Here is a 17,116-nt window from a genome sequence, read left to right as displayed (position 1 = left end):
CATGGAGGAATCTCATAGAATAATGTGATTATTGAGGCTCATCATAGAGGAGATGCATCACAGAAGAGTCATTATAGCAGAGAATCCTCATAGAGGAGTCTCATCATGGAGGAATCTCATAGAATAATGTAATCATTGAGGCTCATCATAGAGGAGATGCATCACAGAAGAGTCTCATTATAGAAGAGAATCATCATTGAGAAGTCTCATGGAGGAGTCTCATCGTGGACGAGTTTTGAATTCAAAGAGTCATCTTATAGGAATTTCATGATAGGGGAGTCTCAGCAGAGAGGAGTAACCTCATAGAAGTCTCGTGTTTGAGGCTCATCATAGAAGATTCTCACCATGGTGTCTTCTGATCAGTGAATGATGGAGTTGCCACTATTATTCTACCAGTTTGATGTTGTATGTGAATGAGTAGACACGTACCTGCAGATGGCATAGACAAATCATGCTGTACATCATCTGTGTTACGCAGAAGCAATGCCTGAAGTTGTGGAAGGGGTTCTGTCTGTAGTGATCCTGGAGACTGTGCTAAAAATGAGAACCAAGTGAGAGGAAGCAAAGAGCAAGTAAGGTGACAACAAAATGACTAAGACCTCAAAACTTCATTGTGAGGTCCACACAAAGTTTTGAGGGCTCTGAGGGCTAAGCTTTATAGTGAATTTTGTAAACTTTTGACACCTATCGCTAATGATGTTGAAGTTTATGATGGATGGAGCAGTACAGAGATCAAGAATTCAGACACGGACCTCTGATGCCACCCTCACCGTTATCACGGCTTTGTACATGGAGGATTCTCTAAATCATCAGCTATTTGTCTCTGCTCACCAGAAATTGTTCAAGAGATGGCGGTTCCATCTTAAAATGTGTCACTAGATTCAGGCTGTAGAACATGTGCTCCAAGAGGGTCATCATCTGTCGGGACATGGCAGTAAAGGTTGTAACATCAACAAGTGTAATACTTCTCACTTGGCCTGTCATAGAAAGTGTAGACTCTCCTATTACCTCCTGCTATTGGCCCCCTATATAGGGTTCTCCTGAAGACCACCTACCTCCTGATCCTGTACTAACCACACATTGAATGTAGGCTTCTTCAGGGCTTCTAGAATCTCTTCAGGAATCTGAAAGATTGAATATGGTGAAGATAAGATGTAACCAGAGGACATCCCTCCTAACTCTACAAGGTTTTCTGAGGTGTATAGTCTCTACCCCTCCTGTTTGGGGTCCCTGTAGTGGCATAAGCTGAACACTGGCCCTCACCTCCTCGGACCTTTGACTTTTGCAGGTTGAGTTCTTTATTTTGTCACTGAAAGAGAGAAGCAATTGTTACCCATAGAGCCCTGTGTTACGGAGAAGACATCTCAGCACATCAGATGAACTTCCACCACTGAACATACTGCAGGGGATATGCTCTCTCCAGCTGTACCAGCGCTTTTAGCTCACACCGGCTATGCCATCTGTATGGTTATGAGCACAACCTTCCACACAGATGAGAGGAAGCCGGGCTGATATTGCAGATGTCAGTGGGCTCAGCCAACTGTAGGACATGTTGAGTTTTACTATGCTACCATGCTTATTTCTGTAGGAGTTCATCCACCACCATAGGAATGCAGAGAGGGGCAGAGGAGTTTGGAAGGACATGGAGGTCAGTAGGTGAACAAAGGACAATAAAAAAAGACAGAGGAGTGAGAAGGGGACAAATACGCTTGGAGACAGAGTTAACTGGAGGAGAAAGAGAAGTCTAGAGGGGACAGGACCTTGGAGAAACAGACGTATCTAGAAAAGTCACGGAAGAGTCTGGGGAACTGAGGAGCCTGGGGTGACAAATGTGTCAAGAGGAAACAGAGGATTCCGGCACAAAGAATCTGGAATCTGATGGACAATAGAAGAGCCTGAAGAGGACAGGGGGCCTAGAGCGGTAAAGGGGAATTCGGATGGGATTGAGGAATTTAGACTGCTTTGCCCTTTCCTCCAGAGACTGCTTTCCTCTTTAGACATCTCTAAAAACCAATCTAGAGGAGGGCACTGAAGGGAGACAGAAATCATCTCTGCCCACTCTATAGGACACCTGCACAGAGATCAGCCAGATGCACTCTCTATAGGACACCTGCACAGAGATCAGCCAGATGCACTCTCTATAGGACACCTGCACAGAGATCAGCCGGGTGCACTCTCTATAGGACACCTGCACAGAGATCAGCCGGGTGCACTCTCTATAGGACACCTGCACAGAGATCAGCCGGGTGCACTCTCTATAGGACACCTGTACAGAGATCAGCCGGGTGCACTCTCTATAGGACACCTGTACAGAGATCAGCCGGGTGCACTCTCTATATGACACCTGTACAGAGATCAGCCGGGTGCACTCTCTATATGACACCTGCACACAGACCACCCTTTCCTGTAAGATTTTCCGGGGTCTCATGGTGGGTCACTTACCTGTGTGTGGACATCTTTTTGCCTGTCTGTCTCTACACTCGGACTCTAAGTATTACATCTCATCACTATTGGTAGTAACCAAGGGAAAACTGGTTGTGCTTCATTCCTCTCCCATTCTGCTCTGGCGGTGAAGGGTTAATAAGCAGCCGACCTCGATTTTCCACCAAACCCAGTATAGAATATACATTACACCATGAGACAAGGTGTATACCATTACTAGGGACACAGAATTCACGCCTATAACATCCATGACACAGTGTATAGAAACCGTGCTGGTGTGGCTACATATCTGCTACACAGTGTGCAAACACCGCAGAGCTCTGTACTGTAGAGCGGTCACACTATAGAGCTCTGTACTGTAGAGCGGTCACACTATAGAGCTCTGTACTGTAGAGAGGTCACACTATAGAGCTCTGTACTGTAGAGAGGTCACACTATAGAGCACTGTACTGTAGAGAGGTCACACTATAGAGCTCTGTACTGTAGAGAGGTCACACTATAGAGCTCTGTACTGTAGAGCGGTCACACTATAGAGCTCTGTACTGTAGAGCGGTCACACTATAGAGCTTTGTACTGTAGAGAGGTCACACTATAGAGCTCTGTACTGTAGAGAGGTCACACTATAGAGCGCTGTACTGTAGAGCGGTCACACTATAGAGCTCTGTACTGTAGAGAGGTCACACTATAGAGCTCTGTACTGTAGAGAGGTCACACTATAGAGCTCTGTACTGTAGAGAGGTCACACTATAGAGTTCTGTACTGTAGAGAGGTCACACTATAGAGCTCTGTACTGTAGAGAGGTCACACTATAGAGCTCTGTACTGTAGAGAGGTCACACTATAGAGCTCTGTACTGTAGAGAGGTCACACTATAGAGCTCTGTACTGTAGAGCGGTCACACTATAGAGCTCTGTACTGTAGAGCGGTCACACTATAGAGCTCTGTACTGTAGAGCGGTCACACTATAGAGCTCTGTACTGTAGAGCGGTCACACTATAGAGCTCTGTACTGTAGAGAGGTCACACTATAGAGCTCTGTACTGTAGAGAGATCACACTATAGAGCTCTGTACTGTAGAGAGGTCACACTATAGAGCTCTGTACTGTAGAGCGGTCACACTATAGAGCTCTGTACTGTAGAGAGGTCACACTATAGAGCTCTGTACTGTAGAGCGGTCACACTATAGAGCCCTGTACTGTAGAGCGGTCACACTATAGAGCTCTGTACTGTAGAGCGGTCACACTATAGAGCTCTGTACTGTAGAGCGGTCACACTATAGAGCTCTGTACTGTAGAGCGGTCACACTATAGAGCTCTGTACTGTAGAGAGGTCACACTATAGAGCTCTGTACTATAGAGGTCACACTATAGAGCTCTGTACTGTAGAGAGGTCACACTATAGAGCTCTGTACTGTAGAGAGGTCACTATAGAGCTCTGTACTGTAGAGAGGTCACACTATAGAGCTCTGTACTGTAGAGCGGTCACACTATAGAGCTCTGTACTGTAGAGCGGTCACACTATAGAGCTCTGTACTGTAGAGAGGTCACACTATAGAGCTCTGTACTGTAGAGAGGTCACACTATAGATCTCTGTACTGTAGAGCGGTCACACTATAGAGCTCTGTACTGTAGAGAGGTCACACTATAAAGCTCTGTACTGTAGAGAGGTCACACTATAGAGCTCTGTACTGTAGAGAGGTCACACTATAGAGCTCTGTACTGTAGAGCGGTCACACTATAGATCTCTGTACTGTAGAGCGGTCACACTATAGAGCTCTGTACTGTAGAGAAGTCACACTATAGAGCTCTGTACTGTTGAGCGGTCACACTATAGAGCTCTGTACTGTAGAGCGGTCACACTATAGAGCTCTGTGCTGTAGAGAGGTCACACTATAGAGCTCTGTACTGTTGAGCGGTCACACTATAGAGCTCTGTACTGTTGAGCGGTCACACTATAGAGCTCTGTACTGTAGAGCGGTCACACTATAGAGCTCTGTACTGTAGAGAGGTCACACTATAGAGCTCTGTACTGTTGAGCGGTCACACTATAGAGCTCTGTACTGTAGAGCGGTCACACTATAGAGCTCCGTCAGGGTCAGAATCAGTTTTTAATATCCTACATAGTTTGGTGTCATCAGCAAAGACTAATGCGGGCGTGACACGATACGATCTATCGTGCGATTTCATGAGCGATCGTACCCACCCCCGTTGTTTGTGCGTCACTGGCAATTAGTTGCCCGTGGCGCACAAAGTCGTTAAACCGCCGTCACACGTACTTACCTCCCAGACGACCTCGAGGTGGGTGGCGAACATCCACTTCCTGAAGGGGGAGGGACGTTCGGCGTCAAAGCGACGTCACACGGCAGGCGGCCAATAGAAGCGGAGGGGCGGAGATGAGCGGGACGTAAACATCCCGCCCACCTCCTTTCTTCCTGATAGCCGGCGAGTGCCACGGGACGCAGGTAAGCTGTATTCATCGTTCCCGGGCACAGAGTGATGTGTGCTGCCCCGGGTACGATGAACAACCGGCGCCATTAAAATTACAAGATTTTTTTAAATTAAACACGACTCACGAGTCAGCGTTGCTCGGAGGTGTAACACGAGACGACATCGCAAGCGATGCCGGATGTGCGTCACGAAAACCGTGACCCCGACGATGCATCGCACGATAGATCGCCTCGTGTGACGCCCGCATTACACTTTACTATAAATCCCATCCACAAGGTCATTAATAAAGAGATTAAATAGAATCGGTCCTAGCACAGTAGCCTACTGCTCCCAGCACAGATCCCTGTGGTCTCCACTGCTCCCAGTACAGATCCCTGCAGTCCCCACTGCTCCCAGCACAGATCCCTGCGGTCTCCACTCCTCCCAGCACAGATCCCTGCGGTCTCCACTCCTCCCAGCACAGATCCCTGCGGTCTCCACTGCTCCCAGCACAGATCCCTGCTGTCCCCACTGCTCCCAGTACAGATCCCTGCGGCCCCCTCTGCTCGCTGTACAGATCCCTGCGGTCCCCACTGCTGCAAGTACAGATCCCTGTAGTCCCCACTGCTCCCAGTACAGATCCCTGTGGTCCCCACTGCTCCCAGTACAGATCCCTGTGGTCCCCACTGCTCCCAGTACAGATTCCTGCGCTCCCCACTGCTCCCAGTACAAATCCCTGCGGTCCTCACTGCTCCCAGTACAAATCTCTGCGGTCTCCACTGCTCCCAGTACAGATCCCTGTGGTCCCCACTGCTCCCAGTACAGATCCCTGTGGTCCCCACTGCTCCCAGTACAGATTCCTGAGGTTCCCACTGCTCCCAGTACAGATCTCTGCGGTCTCCACTGCTCCCAGTACAGATCCCTGCGGCCCCCACTGCTCCCAGTACAGATCCCTGCGGTCTCCACTGCTCCCAGCACAGATCCCTGCGGCCCCCACTGCTCCCAGTACAGATCCCTGCGGCCCCCACTGCTCCCAGTACAGATCCCTGCAGTCCCCACTGCTCCCAGTACAGATCCCTGCCATCCCTACTGCTCCCAGCACAGATCCCTGCAGTCCCCACTGCTCCCAGTACAGATTCCTGAGGTTCCCACTGCTCCTAGCTCAGATCCCTGCGGTCCTCACTGCTCCTAGCTCAGATCCCTGCGGTTCCCACTGCTCCTAGTTCAGATCCCTGCGGTCCCCACTGCTCCCAGTACCGATCCCTGTGGTCCCCACTGCTCCCAGCACAGATCCCTGAGGTCCCCACTGTTCCCAGTACAGATCCCTGAGGTCCCCACTGCTCCCAGTACAGATCCCTGTGGTCCCCATTGCTCCCAGTAAAGATCCCTGAGGTCCCCACTGCTTCCAGTACAGATCCCTGCGGTTCCCACTGCTCCCAGCACAGATCCCTGTGGTCCCCACTGCTCCCAGCACAGATCCCGGAGGTCCCCACTGCTCCCAGCACAGATCCCGGAGGTCCCCACTGCTCCCAGCACAGATCCCGGAGGTCCCCACTGCTCCCAGTACAGATCCTGGAGGTCCCCACTGCTCCCAGTACAGATCCTGGAGGTCCCCACTGCTCCCAGTACAGATCCCGGAGGTCCCCACTGCTCCCAGTACAGATCCCGGAGGTCCCCACTGCTCCCAGTACAGATCCCGGAGGTCCCCACTGCTCCCAGTACAGATCCCGGAGGTCCCCACTGCTCCCAGTACAGATCCCGGAGGTCCCCACTGCTCCCAGTACAGATCCCGGAGGTCCCCACTGCTCCCAGTACAGATCCCGGAGGTCCCCACTGCTCCCAGTACAGATCCCGGAGGTCCCCACTGCTCCCAGTACAGATCCCGGAGGTCCCCACTGCTCCCAGTACAGATCCCGGAGGTCCCCACTGCTCCCAGTACAGATCCCGGAGGTCCCCACTGCACCCAGTACAGATCCCTGAGGTCCCCACTGCTCCCAGTACAGATCCCTGTGGTCCACATTGCTTCGAGCACAGATCCCTGAGGTCCCCACTGCTTCCAGTACAGATCCCTGAGGTCCCCACTGCTTCCAGTACAGATTTCTGAGGTCACCACTGCTCCCAGTACAGATCTCTGCGGCCCCAGTGATCCCAGTATAGGTCCCTCCGGTCCAGACTGCTCCCAGTACAGGTCTCTGCCGTCCCCACTGCTCCCAGTACAGATCCCTGCGGCCCCCACTGCTCCCAGTACAGATCCCTGCGGCCCCCACTCCTCACTCCAGACCCCTGCAGTCTCCACTGCTCCTAGTACAGATCCCTGCGGTCTCCACTCCTCTCACTCTAGACCCCTGCAGTCCCCACTGCTCCCAGCACAGATCCCTGCGGTCCCCACTGCTTCCAGTACAGATTTCTGAGGTCACCACTGCTCCCAGTACAGATCTCTGCGGCCCCAGTGATCCCAGTATAGGTCCCTCCGGTCCAGACTGCTCCCAGTACAGGTCTCTGCCGTCCCCACTGCTCCCAGTACAGATCCCTGCGGCCCCCACTGCTCCCAGTACAGATCCCTGCGGCCCCCACTGCTCCCAGTACAGATCCCTGCGGCCCCCACTGCTCCCAGTACAGATTCCTGCGGTCTCCACTGCTCCCAGTACCGATCCCTGCGGTCCCCACTGCTCCCAGCACAGATCCCTGAGGTCCCCACTGCTCCCAGCACAGATCCCTGAGGTCCCCACTGCTTCCAGTACAGATCCCTGTGGTCCCCACTGCTCCCAGTACCGATCCCTGTGGTCCCCACTGCTCCCAGCACAGATCCCTGAGGTCCCCACTGCTCCCAGTACAGATCCCTGAGGTCCCCACTGCTCCCAGTACAGATCCCTGTGGTCCCCATTGCTCCCAGTAAAGATCCCTGAGGTCCCCACTGCTTCCAGTACAGATCCCTGCGGTTCCCACTGCTCCCAGCACAGATCTGATGTCCCCACTGCTCCCAGCACAGATCCCGGAGGTCCCCACTGCTCCCAGCACAGATCCCTGAGGTCCCCACTGCTCCCAGTACAGATCCCGGAGGTCCCCACTGCTCCCAGTACAGATCCCGGAGGTCCCCACTGCTCCCAGTACAGATCCCGGAGGTCCCCACTGCTCCCAGTACAGATCCCGGAGGTCCCCACTGCTCCCAGTACAGATCCCGGAGGTCCCCACTGCTCCCAGTACAGATCCCGGAGGTCCCCACTGCTCCCAGTACAGATCCCGGAGGTCCACATTGCTCCGAGCACAGATCCCTGAGGTCCCCACTGCTCCCAGTACAGATCCCTGTGGTCCACATTGCTCCGAGCACAGATCCCTGAGGTCCCCACTGCTTCCAGTACAGATCCCTGAGGTCCCCACTGCTTCCAGTATAGATCCCTGAGGTCCCCACTGCTCCCAGTACAGATCCCGGAGGTCCCCACTGCTCCCAGTACAGATCCCTGCGGCCCCCACTGCTCCCAGTACAGATCCCGGAGGCCCCCACTGCTTCCACTACAGATCCCTGAGGTCCCCACTGCTTCCAGTATAGATCCCTGAGGTCCCCACTGCTCCCAGTACAGATCCCTGTGGTCCACATTGCTCCGAGCACAGATCCCTGAGGTCCCCACTGCTCCCAGCACAGATCCCTGAGGTCCCCACTGCTTCCAGTACAGATCCCTGCGGTCCCCCACTGCTGACTATAGCCCATTTAGAGAATGTACCATTTATGACAACTCTTTTTCTATCTTTTAGCCAGTTCCTCACCCATCTGCTTATAGTTTCGCCCGGTCGCGGCTTCTGGAGCTCCAGTATAAAGCGGGCTTTACACGCTGCGACATCGCTAATGCGGAGTCGTTGGGGTCACGGATTTTGTGACGCACATCCGGCCGCATTAGCGATGCCGTTGCGTGTGACACCGATAAGCGATTTTGCATCGTTGCAAAAACGTGCAAAATCGCTCATCTGTGACATGGGGGTCCATTCTTAAAAATCGTTACTGCAGCAGTAACGAAGTTGTTCCTCGTTCCTGCGGAAGCACACATCGCTGCGTGTGACGCCGCAGGAACGAGGAAGCTCCCCTTACCTGCCTCCCAGCCGCTATGAGGAAGGAAGGAGGTGGGCGGGATGTTACGTCCCGCTCATCTCCGCCCCTCCGCTGCTATTGGGCGGCGGTTCAGTGACGCTTCAGTGACGTCGCTGTGACGCCGCACGGACCGCCCCCTTAGAAAGGAGGCGATTTGCCCGTCACAGCGACGTCGCCGGACAGGTAAGTATGTGTGATGGCTGTTGTGCGGCATGGGCAGCGATTTGCCCGTGTCGCGCAACAGATGGGGTCGGGTACCCACACTAGCGATATCGGGACCGATATCGTTTTGTGTAAAGTAGCCTTTAGGCTGTGATGTGGCGCAGGGTCAGATAAATCCCATCAGCTGCATTATATCCAGGTTTGCACTCACCTCCTCAGACACCCAGCATGTTGGTCAGACACGACTTAACCTGCATGGATTTATGAGATATCAGTTATTATATTATTCTCGCTGATATATCGCTGCACGTCATGCCTTATAACGCCCTCACACCTCGCACACCCCTGATGTCAGGCTTACCGGACGGTACTTACCTGGATCCACCCTCTTACCTTTCTTTTTTGTAAAACAAGTTTTATTGAAACCGTAGACAATCACTTCACAATTAGCCGTTTTGATATAAGACGCCAAACTCTAATCATTGCCAGACATCAGGTACATCTGAAGAAGCTTAATCTACTAACAAACACCATTCACAGCCTGGTTTAATTTTACAAACTGGGTCCTAGAGGACCAGAGAAGAGAATCAGAAGCCCGGAGAATGCAGGAAAGATTAAAGTGAGTTAAGGGGCTTTACACACAACGACATTGCTAGCGAGATGTCGTTGGGGTCACGGAATTTGTGACGCACATCCGGCCTCGTTAGCGACGTCGTTGTGTGTGACACGTACAAGCGACCGCTAACGATGCAAAATACTCACCAAATCGTTGATTGTTGACATGTCGTCCCTTTCCGAAATATTCTTGCTGATTTTGGACGCAGGTTGTTAGTCGTTCCTGAGGCAGCACACATCGCTACGTGTGACACCCCGGGAACGACGAACAACACCGTACCTGCTTCCTCCAGCAACGAGGTGGGCGTGACTTTCATGCGGCTGCTCTCCACCCCTCCTCTTCTATTGGATGCCTGCCGTGTGACGTCGCTGTGACGCCACACGAACCGCCCCCTTAGATAAGAGGCTGTTCGCCGGCCACAACGACGTTGTTAGGAAGGTAAGTATAATGTGACGGGTACTAGCGATTTTGTCCGCCGCGGGCAGTGATTTGCCTGTGACGCACAAACGACGGGGACGGGTGCTTTCATGAGCGACATCTCTAACGATGTCGCTGCGTGTAAAGCAGCCTTTAGAGAGGGGGTTGAAAGAGGCAGGATTTAGGGAGAAGGAAGGGGGGAGAGATAGGGGGAAGGGGATCATGCCCACTTGATCTTTCAATCAACTCCCCAATCCCGGGTATGCTCCCAGGATCACGGTTGCTGATGTGAGGTGTGGGAAACTGGTCTCTGCTCTCGCTCTCCTGTCAGCCAGAGGCTCATCTCTGAGGACTCTCAAAACACAATCCACGGTGCCCAAACCGCGTCAATCTTATCTTTATTTCCAACCACTTGAGCCACCAGGGTCTCCATCCTAAAGATATCATTAAGTCCACTTTGGAGGGGGCCTCAGTTTGTCTCCAGCAGCTAGGGATCTGTTACGTCACCACCGGAGTCCGCTCCATCGACTTCTACTCCGATCACCATGTGAAGCCGTGTTCCTGCCGTGGATAGTGCTGGTGATGGGAGAGGAGTCGATGCCAGTGGCGCCGATGGGCGCAGGCTTCGCTCATCCACTGGTCTGGGTTTCCTGGGGATCTGCAGTGCCAGCTACAGCCTATGGGAAGACACCACACCCTTTTTAATGCCCCTCCTCTCTGTTGACCTCTGTCAGAGATAGTTCTCAAAATTCTGGTTCCTGTTCCATCCTGTTCTGTGATTTTGTGTGCTGATTACCGCTTGTTTCCTGACTACCCTCCTGCCTGCTGTTTTTGTACCTCGCGGTCCGATCCAGTTTTGACCTCTGCTTGTTTTCTGATTACGTCCTTGCCTGCCGATTCTGTCCCTGTTCCGCAATTCCTGGTTTGACCCTGCCTGACTACTACGCTCATCGGACTACAGCCTTCCACAGGTAGTGATCTCCAGGGCCCTTTGTAATTTCAAATCCCTGTATAGGGGTTAAAGGGTTTCAGGATTCTGGGGGTCCTGCTTGCTGAGTGGCTTCCCTCTAGCCTGTCCATTACAGCCCGTCTGAGTCTGTGGATCCAGGCAGGCATTATGCGGGCGTCACACGAGACGATCTATCGTGCGATGCATCATCGGGGGTCGCGGTTTTTGTGAGGCACATCCGGCATCGTTTGCGACGTCATCCCGTGTGACACCTACGAGCGACGCAAAATGTTTGCAAATCGTGTGCAAATCGTTTATTTTTGAAACGTCACTCATTTTTAAAAAATCGTTTATTTTTCTTTTGCGCTGGTTGTTCATCGTACCCGGGGTAGCACACATCACTCCGTAGGACACCCCGGGAACGATGAACACAGCTTACCTGCGTCCCGCAGCTCCCGCCGGCAATGCTGAAGGAAGGAGGTGGGCGGGATGTTTACGTCCTGCTTATCTCCGCCCCTCCGCTTCTATTGGCCGGCCGCTGTGTGACGTCGCTGTGACGACGAACGTCCCACCCCCTTCAGGAAGTGGATGTTCCCCGCCCACAGCGACGTCGCTCAGCAGGTAAGTGCGTGTGACGGGGGTTTAACGACTTTGTACGCCACGGGCAACTAATTGCCCGTGACGCACAAATGACGGGGGCGGGTACGATCGCTCGTGCGATCAGATCGTACCGTGTGACGCCCGCATTACAGGATCAAATTCCTGGCTGCTGTGAGAAAATACTTCAAAAGGCCCTCCTTGAATCCTGACACCGAGATGTCCCCCAGGGAGGGTAATGCCAGTTCTTTGGAAGGTTTGATCTGTCAGAGTGACAGCTTATTATGGAGTTGGAACACAGCGTCATAGAAACACCTCATCCCAGGGCACGCCAACCAAATATGGCTGAACGTGCCCCTCTCCGAATGCACAGTGCAGGGGTCACTCTCGTACTCACTCAGTTCATAAGCAGACACGGACAACCGGGTAAACCAAGTCTCTGGGTACCGCTGCCGCTGAGGGGAGCTCGTCCGGGTCCCGTCCCCAATGGTGCTGCCTGGTGATCCGTGACCTGCCTCCTGGCACTTAGATTGACTTCAACTTGATGGCCCGGTAGCATGGAACTAGCCGGGCCTCGCTCCCTACTATGGCTAAGTATGGGAGCTTGCTCTCAGGGCTCACGCTTGGGATTTTCTGGACCGTTTTGGATTTGGAAAGTCCTATTCCCCTCGTTGTGCTAATGCCCAGATTCTGGAGCGGGTGGGAACAGATCATAAATGCTCCATTCTCCTCAGGTGAATTGTCAGGTTGCCTGAAGCTACTCCCCGACCTAGAGTCCGTGTACCCAGTTGAGCCTTAGGTCTCGGACCGGTGATCGTGCTAGGCTGCCGGCTGTCCTTCTCGACAGGCCCAAGCACCTCGCCATAATCCCCTGAAACCGGGGGTCCGACCCAGACCACCGTCTGCAACCTAGACAGTTAAGGGTACTTTACACACAACCATATCGCTAACGATATATCATCGGAGTCACGGTGTTCATGATGCACATCCGGCACCGTTAGCGATATCGCTGTGTGACTAAAAGGAGCGACGATCAACGATCGCAAAAACATCAAAAATCGTTGATCGTTGACACGTCGCTCCTTTTCATAATATCGTTGGTGGTGCATCCCGCTGGTTGTTCGTCGTTCCTGCGGCATCACACATCGCTGTGTGTGACACTGCAGGAATGACGAACACCTCCTTACCTGCGTCCACCGGCAATGAGGAAGGAAGGAGGTGGGCGGCATGTTTCCGCCCCTCTGCTATTGGGTGGCCGCTTAGTGAAGCCGCTGTGACGCTGAACGAATCGCCCCTTTAAAGGAGAGATTGTTAGGTGTCTCCAGCGACGTCACTAAGCAGGTATGTGTGTGTGACGCTGCCATAGCGATATTGTTCGCAACGGCAGTGCTCACCCCCATGACGAAACAGCGACGTGGGCGGGTGCTATCGCGCACGACGTCGCTAGCGATGTCGCAGCATGTAAAACACCCTTTAGACAGTTCCTTCAGGAGTCACCACTCCCGACTTCCTCTGAGCTCCTCACAGCTCAAGGGCTACTTCCCAACCACTCTCCTTCAACTCTCAGACTACACTCCTCACCTCCCCTCCCTGCCCCCCCCCAGGTGGGCGACTCTATTCCACTCAAGCCGTCGTCTGGTGGGTGTGGTGCAGGGTGTATCCAGGATTTGATTTGCTGTTGTAGGCAACACCATTTAGTTAGGGACCAACAACCAAGAGGGAGGCGGAATACTGCACGGAAGGGCAGCTTGTGCAGTACCCTGTGACAACCTGATAGTCCAGGGGCGTCACATTCCCCCTTTGTTAAACGTAGCTCGTCCCCGAGCTACAGGACATCAAGAAATTTATTTGCATAACTGTAAGGAAAAAGGGAAACATTTTATTTACAAGATTTGCATCCCACATTAGGGAGGCATATTCCTTAAACGTTACTTAAGTCAGAGTTCATCATTTCAACTATAAAACGCTACCGGTTATGTCAGTAGCGGAGGCTCAACCTACTCTGTTGCAGGTGTGTCTGGCGGGTGTGATGTAGGGTGTATCTAGGTTTTAATTTGCTGTTGGAGGCAACACCATTTAGTTAGGGACCCAGAACCAAGAGGGAGGCTGAATACTGCACGGAAGGGCAGCTTGTGCTGTACCCTGTGACGACCTAATAGTCCAGGGGCATCACACAACCCCAGGGAGAGGAGTCCCTCTAAGGCAACCACCGAGCTCCCAGGTTACCTGCCCCGAGTCCCACCATCCTCCACCCCCCCCCACACAAGGAATGGAAGAACATTGTAATCTGGAAAAGTACAACTTTAGAAAATTGGTGTGACATCTGTAGAACACAGACAAGGCCTCCGAGCCTCTTACACAGTCAACTAGTAGAGCTATTAGGAAGCTCCTTAACCAATACATCTAGTAATGCAATATGAAAAATGTTCGCAGAATATGGTTCTGTTTTGGGGTTCAGGTTCAGAACCTAGAGTATCAGAGTTCACGTGGGTATTCATTGCATTGCCATCCATCTGTATTCCTGCTTCATAGCAGGGTAGGAACAGCACGAGGACATGCATCAACCTTCACCATTACGAGCAGCGACATCCTTCTGCTTCCCAGACTGTTGCACCTGTGTCCATCTAGGAGGATCCATGGGCAGATGGAGAGCAGCAGGCCAATCCAGCAGGGACACCATGGGGAGCTCAAATGCACTTAGGAACTTTGCCAGGTCCCCTAGGATCCGGAACGTCGCCAATCTCCCCTCCTTGTGCGCCGTCAGCTGGAAAGGGATATTTCTCTCCTTAAGATGTGCCAGGAGGGGACACAATGCTCTTCTTAGCTGCCGTGTCCACCTGGCCAGGTCCGGCAGGATCTGTATCTGTGAACCCATGAAGATGATAGGGCCCGATTGCCGCACCACTCCAATGATGGATTCCTTTACTTTATAAAAATGTATCCTGCAGATTACATCCCTTACACGAGAATCCTGGATTGGTCTGGGGCTCAGGACCCTATGTATGCGATCCAGCTCAACCGGATCCTGGCTCTTGTCTCCTAGGATCTGGGCAAAAAGCTGTTGTGCTGTGGAGTCCAGGTCTGGTGAGCCCACAAATTCAGGCAGGCCGCGGATCCGGACATTGTTACATTGGTTCTGGTTCTCAATATCTTCTAGGTCTGAGGTGAGCTCCTCTAATCTAGTATACCCCACATATAATCTAGTAGCCTGGTTGGTCAGTGCCTCTCTATGAAGGGCTATGGTAGCAGCCATGACCTCCTGAGATTTGTCAACCTCCTCCACTCTAGTAGTAAACTCTGAATTCAGCGCCTGCAGTTCTTTTTTTTATAGGTGCTTTCTAATCTGTCAGCAAATCTATTTAGGTCTGTTATTGTGGGCAAAGCCCTGATAGACTTACTGACTGCCAAGAGATTAAGCTGGTCACCATCCTCATACTCTCCGCTGGCCGGGTCTGCGTGTCACATCTTGGTGGGGTCTGCGAGTGATGGTGTGTGGAGCGCTCCCCCAGGAAAGATGGCGCCATCTTGGACCTCGTGGTGCGCAGCGCCGCCGGAGTCCTTTGGCTCAGGAAGTGGTCCATGCTGCCAAATGATCCCTCGGACTCCTCACAGATCTCGGTATGTATTTTGTACCTGCCCATTGGTCCGTGAGCTCTGCCGCATTAAGTTAGTAGCTGTTAGGGTAATTAGGAGTAGAGCTATCAGTATATGTGTCCTATTTCGCCATCAGCTAGCCACACCCCCCTTTTACCTTTCTTAAATATTGGTACCACGTCAGCCGTTCTCAAATCCTAAGGTACCAACCCTGTTACAAGAGACCAAACCAATGAGAAAAAAACTCCACCCAATTTTTTTTTTTTTTTAAAAAAAAAAAGTCATTTTATTATAAACAGTAAAAAACATTAAAAAGACATAGGAGAAGTGCAGAGAATAAATCCCAAACGGTAATTAAGGTAAGTAAATAGAATAAATCATATCCTAAACTGTCCAATTCAAATAAAGTGTCCAGGCCAAAAAATATTTAGAAACATGTCAGGCCAGGTTTGGACACAAGGTGGCAACTAGAGAAAGTATTTAATTGACTACCATGTAAGAGGGGACATTTGGTAAAGAGAAAGTTCAAAGCAATATCAAAAATTAAATATATTACTTTCCTCTTCCACATGGGCATCAATCAATATGCTTAATCATTATTTCGGAAGTTCAGTGTTGATAACCAGAATATATGCTTCATACACAATACTAAGCCCAAATACAATCAATTTCTCTTTCCCAGTGGGATACCAAGAGGGGATCACAGAACATAAAAACAAACGAACCCGACTCAGACCTGAAATAATCCTTGATCTAATCCAATAATAAAATGTGAGTCACATAAGCTAAAGGTACCGTCAGACTAAGCAACATCGCTAGCAACATTGCTGCTGAGGCACGACTTTTGTGACGTAGCAGCGATGTTGCTAGTGATGTTGTTGTGTGTGACATCCAGCACCACCCTGGCCCCTGCTGTGAGGTCGCCGGTTGTTGCTGAATGTCCTGGACCATTTTTTAGTTGCTGCTCTCCCGCTGTGAAGCGCACATCGCTGTGTGTGACAGCGACAGAGCAACAACTGAATGTGCAGGGAGACTGCTTCTGCGGACGATGGTAACCAATGTAAATATCGGGTAACCAAGAAGCCCTTCCCTTGGTTACCCGATATTTACCTTTGTTACCAGCGTCCGCCTCTCTCACGCGGCGAGTGCCGGCTCCCTGCACACATAGCTGGAGTACACATCGGGTAATTAACCCAATGTGTACTCTGGCTAGGAGAGCAGGGAGCCAGCGCTAAGCGGTGTGCGCTGGTAACCAAGGTAAATATCGGGTTGGTTACCCGATATTTACCTTAATTACCAAGCGCAGCATCGCTTCCACTAGTCGCTGGGGGCTGGTCACTGGTTGCTGGTGAGATCTGCCTGTGTGACAGCTCACCAGCAACCCGTGTAGCGACGCTCCAGCAATCCCTGCCAGGTCAGGTTGCTGGTGGGATCGCTGGAGCGTCGCTTAGTGTGACGGTACCTTAAGAATACACCTCGTGCCACCTAATAAAAGGATAGACTAGATAATTACCGCAGGGAACCCCCTTAACACATAGTTACATAGTTACTTAGGTTGAAAAAAGACCTAGGTCCATCTAGTTCAACCTTCCTCCACCAGTTCTACATTTAGTCACTAAGTCATTTATAACCAACAATGTTGTGTGTACTGAGGAAATCATCCAGCCCTTTTTTAAAAGCTGTTATAGTATCTGCCATTACTACCTCTTGTGGTAGTGTATTCCACAGTCTGACCGCTCTAACTGTAAAGAACCCTTTCCTATTTAGGTGTCGGAATCGCTTTTCTTCCACTCGCAGTGAGTGCCCCCTGGTCCTTAGTACTGTCTTTGGAAGA

The 17,116-nt window shown here is 51.7% G+C and overlaps 1 protein-coding gene across 1 annotated transcript in view; it reads right to left on the bottom strand.

Moving 5' to 3' along the window:
- Nucleotides 1-5,050, bottom strand: part of PDE9A (phosphodiesterase 9A) — a 38,470-nt gene extending 33,420 nt beyond the window's left edge. The window contains exons 1-5 of the mRNA XM_075337772.1: nt 5,013-5,050; nt 1,264-1,309; nt 1,056-1,124; nt 832-918; nt 430-534 (exon numbers count right to left, since the gene is read on the bottom strand). Of these exons, the coding sequence (XP_075193887.1) occupies nt 430-534; nt 832-918; nt 1,056-1,124; nt 1,264-1,309; nt 5,013-5,050 (345 nt within the window). The remainder of the gene's footprint in view (nt 1-429; nt 535-831; nt 919-1,055; nt 1,125-1,263; nt 1,310-5,012) is intronic.
- Between the last annotated feature and the right edge of the window lie 12,066 nt (nt 5,051-17,116).

The sequence above is a fragment of the Anomaloglossus baeobatrachus genome, chromosome 2 (genome assembly GCF_048569485.1).
Source record: "Anomaloglossus baeobatrachus isolate aAnoBae1 chromosome 2, aAnoBae1.hap1, whole genome shotgun sequence".
In the NCBI taxonomy this organism is placed as follows: domain Eukaryota; kingdom Metazoa; phylum Chordata; class Amphibia; order Anura; family Aromobatidae; genus Anomaloglossus; species Anomaloglossus baeobatrachus.
The sequence above is the reverse complement of the archived record's forward strand: the minus strand, read 5'-3'. Positions and strand labels throughout refer to the sequence as shown.